Source organism: Gracilinanus agilis, unplaced genomic scaffold, assembly GCF_016433145.1.
Source record: "Gracilinanus agilis isolate LMUSP501 unplaced genomic scaffold, AgileGrace unplaced_scaffold55862, whole genome shotgun sequence".
Taxonomy (NCBI): domain Eukaryota; kingdom Metazoa; phylum Chordata; class Mammalia; order Didelphimorphia; family Didelphidae; genus Gracilinanus; species Gracilinanus agilis.
Genome location: NW_025391201.1, coordinates 1 through 6613, shown reverse-complemented (window position 1 = coordinate 6613; position 6613 = coordinate 1). Strand labels below are relative to the sequence as shown.

The 6613-nt window shown below is 65.9% G+C and overlaps 1 protein-coding gene across 1 annotated transcript; it reads left to right on the top strand.

The window, feature by feature from the left end:
- Positions 1–3979: 3979 nt before the first annotated feature.
- On the top strand, positions 3980–6574 carry LOC123256080 (AP-2 complex subunit alpha-2-like; the record flags this gene model as incomplete). The annotated part of the gene is made up of 4 exons (XM_044684770.1): positions 3980–4274; positions 4563–4631; positions 5481–5623; positions 6381–6574. Coding segments are annotated over exons 1-4 (701 nt in total), but the record flags the coding sequence as incomplete, so codon positions are not given.
- Between the last annotated feature and the right edge of the window lie 39 nt (positions 6575–6613).

Here is a 6613-nt window from a genome sequence, read left to right as displayed (position 1 = left end):
GGGGGGGGGGGGGGGGGGGGGAGGAGGCTGAGCGTGTTCCTGTTCCTCCGCCATCTTGGCTCCGCCTGGCATCGCACCTTCTTCAGGAGGAGAGGAGGCAGAGAGGGTCAGTCGCATCCCAGAAAGGGAGAGGAGGAGGGCCGAGAGCAGGCCAGCAGAGAGCAGGCCAGCAGAGAGCAGGCCAGCGGCCTTAGTGAGGAATGAAGGGCCGGCCCAGGGTCAGGAAGACCCGAGTTCAGACGCCGCCTCGGGGCAGTCCCATGGCTGACCCTCTATTATGTCCTCAGTCAGACGGGGCCGGCGAGGCTGTGTAAGGACCCGTGAGAGGAGGCCCGGAGAAGGCTTTGGGAACCTCGTCGTGCCGAGGGAGGCCACCTCGCCACGCTGCTCCGCCGGTGCTGCAGGGGGGCCCTTGGCCTGGCCCTGCCCCGGGTGGCTTGGCTGGAGGTGGGGCTCTCGGTCCAGTCCTGGCCCGTCTGGTCCTTCGCCTTAAGTCGGGGAGGCGTCTCTGTCCTCCGCTACTGAAGACCTTGTTTTCCTCTGTGTCGGCCCCCCAGCCCGCTCGTGGCAGCCTCACCAGGGACGGGAGAAGAAAAAAGTCGCCCTTCGTCCGGAGGCGTGTGAGGAGGGAGGAAGACGAGGCAGGCAGACTCCTTGTGCTCGGCTTCTTCCCGGGGCGACCTCGAGGACTTGGGGTGGGTTAGCGGCCGCAGGCGCCAGGAGGGGCAGGAGGGGCAGCAGCTGGCCGGCCTCCACCCAGCGCGTGAGGCCCCGGCAGACCCGCAGGCCGAGGCTGGATGGCTCCTGGTCAGCGCTGGGCACCCGACAGCCGCCTCGGACTCCTCTCCTGCCAGCGGGCACCCTCAGCACGGCCTGCAGCGGCCAGCTTTTGCTCTGCCCTCCGGGGTGTTGGGGCGGCCTCCTAAAGAGGGGTCGCACGTCACAGAATAAAGCCAGAGACAGAGTTGGGCGTCCGGCTCATGGGAGAATTGGTGGCTATGAAATTGGTCTTCGTGGGGCTGCGAGGTGGCCCGATGCATAGAGAGCCAGGCTTGGAGACGGGAGGTCTTGGGTTCAAATCTGGCCTCTGCCACTTCCCAGCGCCCCCATCGCCTAGCGCTTGCCGCTCTTCTGTCTCAGAAGGTAGGGTCGGTTTTGTCTTTCCAGCGTACGAGGTCGGCCTAGCTTGCTTTATCTCGTGGCACCCTTCGCGCAGGGCTTCTGAGGGTCCCCGGGCTGGAGTTCTGGGTGTGCTGAGCTTGGAGGAGCCAGAAACGGCCTCTTACTTTCCCTCGGCTCGGCCTGAAAGCGTTTCCCCTTTGGGCACGGCGGCGGCGGGCCTTCTGAGCAGGGAACCTGTTATCTGGGGCCGCCACGCAGGGCAGGAGCCGTGTTCTAGGCTAATCTGCCCAGCGGCCCGGCCACATGGCTGGCCCACGTGGGGCGGGGCAGCAGAAGCCTGGCGGGGAGGGCCCGGGCGACGGGATGCCCAGGACGGGCCACTTGTTGCTGCCGCTCTGGGCCGGGAGGGAGCCTCGGCCTCGCTTCTGGGGCCTGCGGAGCTGAGGGGCGAGTGCTGCGTGGCCGAGTCCTCACGGGATGCGACACTTTCCAGGGTGGGCTCGCCAGGGAGGCCTCCCTCCCTGCACAGCTGGCAGAGGCCGTGGGGGGGGGGGGCTCTGCAGGCCCCTGGTTTTCTGCCTGCGTTTTTGCCAGCAGGGTTCAAGGCCTCCAGAACGGGGCCTCCTCCCTCTCGGTCTCCGTCCTTTGGTGCCGGGCCCCGGTGAGGGCCCCCGGACGGCTTCTGACCCAGAACACGTGAGGCTGCGCACCCCCATTTGGGGAAGCCGTGCTGTATGAAGCCTTTATTAACCCAAAACTCTCCCAGGGGACCTCCATTGGAGGGAGGGAAGGGGAGACGGACAGAGACCCAGAGACACAGAGAGAGAGACAGAGGGAGACTGGAGGGAAGGACAGAGGGAGGAGACAGACAGACAGAGAGACAGACAGACACAGAGACAGACAGGGAGAGAAAAAGAGAGAGATTTAGCCTTAGCAGTTCTCCAAGAAAGGCCCTCACTAAGGCTTGCAGGCGCTCTGGGGGACACCCCGGCTTTGGGGAAGCCTCAGCTCGGTGCCTGGGGGATTAGGTACATTCTTCCTCTTGGGAGCCTCTCTGGCTCTGGGCCTTGGCACAGGGGCAAGTGGGCACACAGGCCTGGCGCTGCTTCCGCCTGGACATAGAAGACTCAGACTTTGCTCCTGCGCTGACCTTCGGAGGTCGTGGAGAGCTATTTTAAGCACAGACGGTTCGTGGGTCCGGCTGTTCTTCGGCTTTCTCTGGAAGAGCCCGGACGTCCCTGTGCCAGGCGGGTGTCTGTGCCTCCTCCCAGGGGTGGCCTCGAAGGGCCTGTGGGTGACGGGTGTCTGACCATTGAGCCGTCCTTCCGTTCGTGGCCCTGCCCTTTGGCTGCGGTGGCAGGCGGTGTCCACGCGGCTCGTGACCCTTCTCACGGTCTCCCTGCTTTTTGCCGGGCCCCGTGCCGCCGGGTGCCCGGGATGAAGAGGTGCCCACGTGTCCTTGTTCTCGGGGAAGGTGCCCAGAAGCCGTCACAGTCTCGGGTTCATCTTTGCCCCGGACCGTCGGCCTCCTCGTCGCTCAAACTGCTTCCCGCCGCCGCCTGGGCGGACTGCAGACAAGGCTGCTCCCACCCCTTCCCCAGCCTCATTCCTGACCACGGAGGCAGCTGTGGGGGCTCCGTGGCGTTCCTCCCACAGCCCAGCGGCCCGCGTGGTCGGGGGCTTTGCCGTAGAGCTCTGTCGAGCCCGCGCTGCCTGTTCCCGAGCCTCAGGGACATCCCACGGCCAGGGCTTGCCCTGGGAGAAGAGCCGGAGCGGCTGCCCTCGGGGCGCCTCTTCTTTGGCCTCCCCGCCCTGGTGTGCTGCCTGGGCAGGACGGCGTTTAAGACCCCTTCCAGGCACGGCTGACCCCAATCCAGCTCCTCTGCTTGGAATCTGCTGGCTGCTGGGCACCGATTCGTGCTTCTGTGGTGGTGGGTGTTGGCTTGACCCACTTGCCTTAGAATTTGGGAATCGTGGAGCCGAGAGAGGGTGCCGAGGGCCCCCTGGGGGGAGCTTACTTGGGCCAGGTGCCAGGCCCTGCGCCGGCCGCCCGGGAGGATCTCAGAGGGAGGCTCAGAGGAGGCCAGAGAAGCCAGACGGCCGAGGCGAGCAAGGAGTAAGAGAGGGCCGGCGTGGCGGGAGGCCGGGGTCGCTGGGTCCGAGAGTCCATGTAAAGGAGGGAGGTGGAGGCGCCCCGCTTCACAAGGGTGGGGAAGGCCAACCAGAGGATTCTCTAGTTGACCCTGGAGGTACCAGGGAGCCCCGGTGCTTGTTGGCAGTGGCTGACGTGGGGGCTCTTAGAAAGGACAGGCTGGAGGCCAGCGTGGCACGGCCCGAGCGACGGGCCCAGGAAGGTGCCCCGCTGGCGGGCCTGGGAGGGTGGCCTCGATGGCTCTAGGGACGTTGGAGGGGAGGCTTTGGGGGAGATCATGCGTCCGTTTTGGACGTGTTGAGATCTGGTCTGAGGCAGCCCCTGGGCGGTAGCAGGTTTGGGGCTGGAGAGAGGGCTGGGGCTAGCTATTGCCCAGAGATCGGTGATGGTGGGGCCCACGGGGGGCTGAGGGAGAAGAGGGGACCCGGGCAGAGCCCGGAGGGGCGTCCGGGGCGAGTAGGTGCTGCCGTCTGGGGGAGGAAGGGACCAGACGGGGGAGGGGCAGCATCCAGTGAGGAAGTTTCTCCCCCCAGTAAGCTGCTCCATCTCTGGCACCGTCCGCTCGGATCCCCTCTGGAGCCCCTGAGAACGGCTCTTCCCTAGGAAGCTCGGCTGTGGTCTGCCAGCAGCCTCCTCTGCTGGCTCTCTTCCTTCTTCCCTCGGCTCGCCCACCCCTCGGGCTCCTCTGGAGTGTTGCCCACCCGGATGGGGACTCTGCCTGGCCTGGCCTGGCCTGGACGCTGTCCCTTTTCCCGGGGGCTGCCGCCCCGGGCCGTGTCTCATGGAGAGCCCCTAGGAGAGCTGTTGCCGGTCACCCCCACGTCACAGCTCCGTGTCCTTTCCTTGGGTGGGAGGCAGAGCTGGCCAGGGGTCTTCCAGGAGGGCCTGGCCGTCACGGAGGAGGGGGAGCCGCAGCGGGATGGACCCAGGAGTGCTGGCGTCCGGCGCCTCCCTTTACGGGAGAGGACGGGGAAGTGGAGAGAGCCCAAGGCCCCCGGGGGTGGGGGGAAGGGGCCAAGCTGAGCCAGGGCTTCGGCCCGCCATCTCCCTCCCGATTCGGGCCTTTTCTCGAAGCCTTGGCTGGCCCTGCTCAGAGGGCTTCTCGCGTCTGTAAGGCTGAGCGCCGTCTCTTCTGGCCGGGCCACGCGCCCGCCACGTCTCCAGGGGCTGCAGGAGTGGGAGGCCTGCCCGAGCCGTGGCCCCTGGCACCCTCTTGGCACCGGTGGCAAGGCGGCTCGCCGCGCATGTCGGGGGGGCTCACGGGCCTCCATTCTCTGTTCTCTTTCAGGCAAGAGTAAGGAGGCGGAGATCAAGCGGATAAACAAAGAACTGGCCAACATCCGATCCAAATTCAAAGGTGAGGCAGTGGCACGGCCAGCGCTGGCCCCGGGCCTCCCCGAGAACCTCGAGGTGGGGAGGGAGGGTTTGAGTCTGGGGTCTGGCCCGGGGCCCCTGGAAGGTGCTCCCCTCTGGGGCGACAGCCCGACAGGGTCCGGGTGGCCTAGCGAATGCCCAGCTCCGGGGTAAGAGCCTTTGAGGCTCTAATGGGGTAGCGGCACCAGGAAGGGAGGTGGCACGGGGAGAAGCCCCGGGTGCGAAGTGCCAGAAGAAGCAGAGTCGGGGAGGATGCAGCAGGGCTGTTGGGGAGGAGGCCGAGGAGGCGACTCGGTCCTTGTCCAGTGTCTGGGGCCCCCCCGCTCCCAGCCTGGGGGCTGCCCTGGCCTCCTGCTCACTCTCGCAGGCATAGCTTTGCCTGTCTGCGTGGCTCCAGGGCCTGTGACGGGTTCATTGGATTGTGTTCTCCGGGCGCTCGTGGGACCTCCACGTGGTCTCTGTGGCAGGCAGTTACACGTGAGGCTCTTCACTGCCGCCCCCATTTGCCTCCGTTTTTTCCTCTCGCCATTTTCAGTTGGTTTGGGAGGTTTACGTCCCCCGTGTTTCCTGCTGTGTCTGGTCCCCGATGGCCGTCCCGTAAAGGATGAAAGTTTGGGGGAGTCCCCGAGTCTGCAGCAGAGGGGTGGGGGGTCTCCCATCCAGCCCGCCGAGGCAGCCCCCTTTGGAGGAGGGGAGGCCTCGACCTTCTTCCCCGCTGTGGTGCGCTCTGGAGGGACTGCGGCTCCCTCGAGTGGTGTAGACGCCGTGGCAGGCCTCGGTGGGCTCCCGGCCGGCCGGCAGACCCTCCCTCACCCCTTTCTCCCCGACGCAGGCGACAAGGCTCTGGACGGTTACAGCAAGAAGAAGTACGTGTGTAAGCTGCTCTTCATCTTCCTCCTGGGCCACGACATCGACTTCGGCCACATGGAGGCGGTGAACCTGCTCAGCTCCAACCGGTACACGGAGAAGCAGATTGTGAGTCCCCCCGAGGCCCGCGTGCCCTGCCGGGCTGCGAGCTTGCCAGGAGCGTGCCGGAGTCCGGTCGGTCAGCTCGCCCGCAGGGGCCGCCCCAGAGTGCGAGAAGGGGGGGAGCTGGGAGAGAGCAGGGGAGAAGGCCAAGGGCAGAGGCCTGGAGGCAGGAGATGAGAGGGCCTCTGCGGCTGGAGGGGGGCCTGGTTCTGGAGGGCTTCGGAAGCTGAGAGAGGCGTCTCCTGGGTCCTCAAGTGCAAACCTGAGTGGGAGAAGGGTAGGAGAGGCGGCAGGCTCAGACCGCTCTGAGGAAGTGTGAGGGTCCCAGGGAGGGCGAGGACTGCACACCATGAAAGCATCGAGTGCGAGATGTCCTCGGCAGCTGGGAGCCCCTAGTTCCGATCCAGCCGCAGACCCCGATGAGCCGTGGGGCGCCGGGCCAGGCGCTTCGCCTCGCTCTGCTTCAGAAGCTTCAGATTTCTCACCTGTAAAATGGGGACAGTGACAGGGTGTCGTGAGGGTTGGCAGCTCAGAAGTGTTTGCTGCTGCTGTGATTATGATCGTTATTCCGGGCAGTCAGCGAGGCGGAAGCCTGAGGAGAGCCTGATCCAGGCCGGGAGTCCTGAGGAGTCGGAACGTCTGACTCACCCTGCTCGGACCCCTGGGCCCCCCCGAGACTGTCCTGGCGGGGCGGGAGCGAACGCAGCGCAGCGATTTCCAGCTCTTCATGGCCGCCACTAACTCCCTTTTCCCCGGCACGCAGGGCTACCTTTTCATCTCCGTCCTAGTGAACTCCAACAGCGAGCTCATTCGCCTGATCAATAATGCCATCAAGAATGACCTGGCAAGCCGCAACCCCACCTTCATGGGCCTGGCTCTGCACTGCATCGCCAACGTGGGCAGCCGCGAGATGGCCGAAGCCTTTGCTGGAGAAATCCCCAAAATCCTCGTGGCTGGGTGGGTGTCTGGCTGGAACAGTGGGCCGGCCTTCCCTCC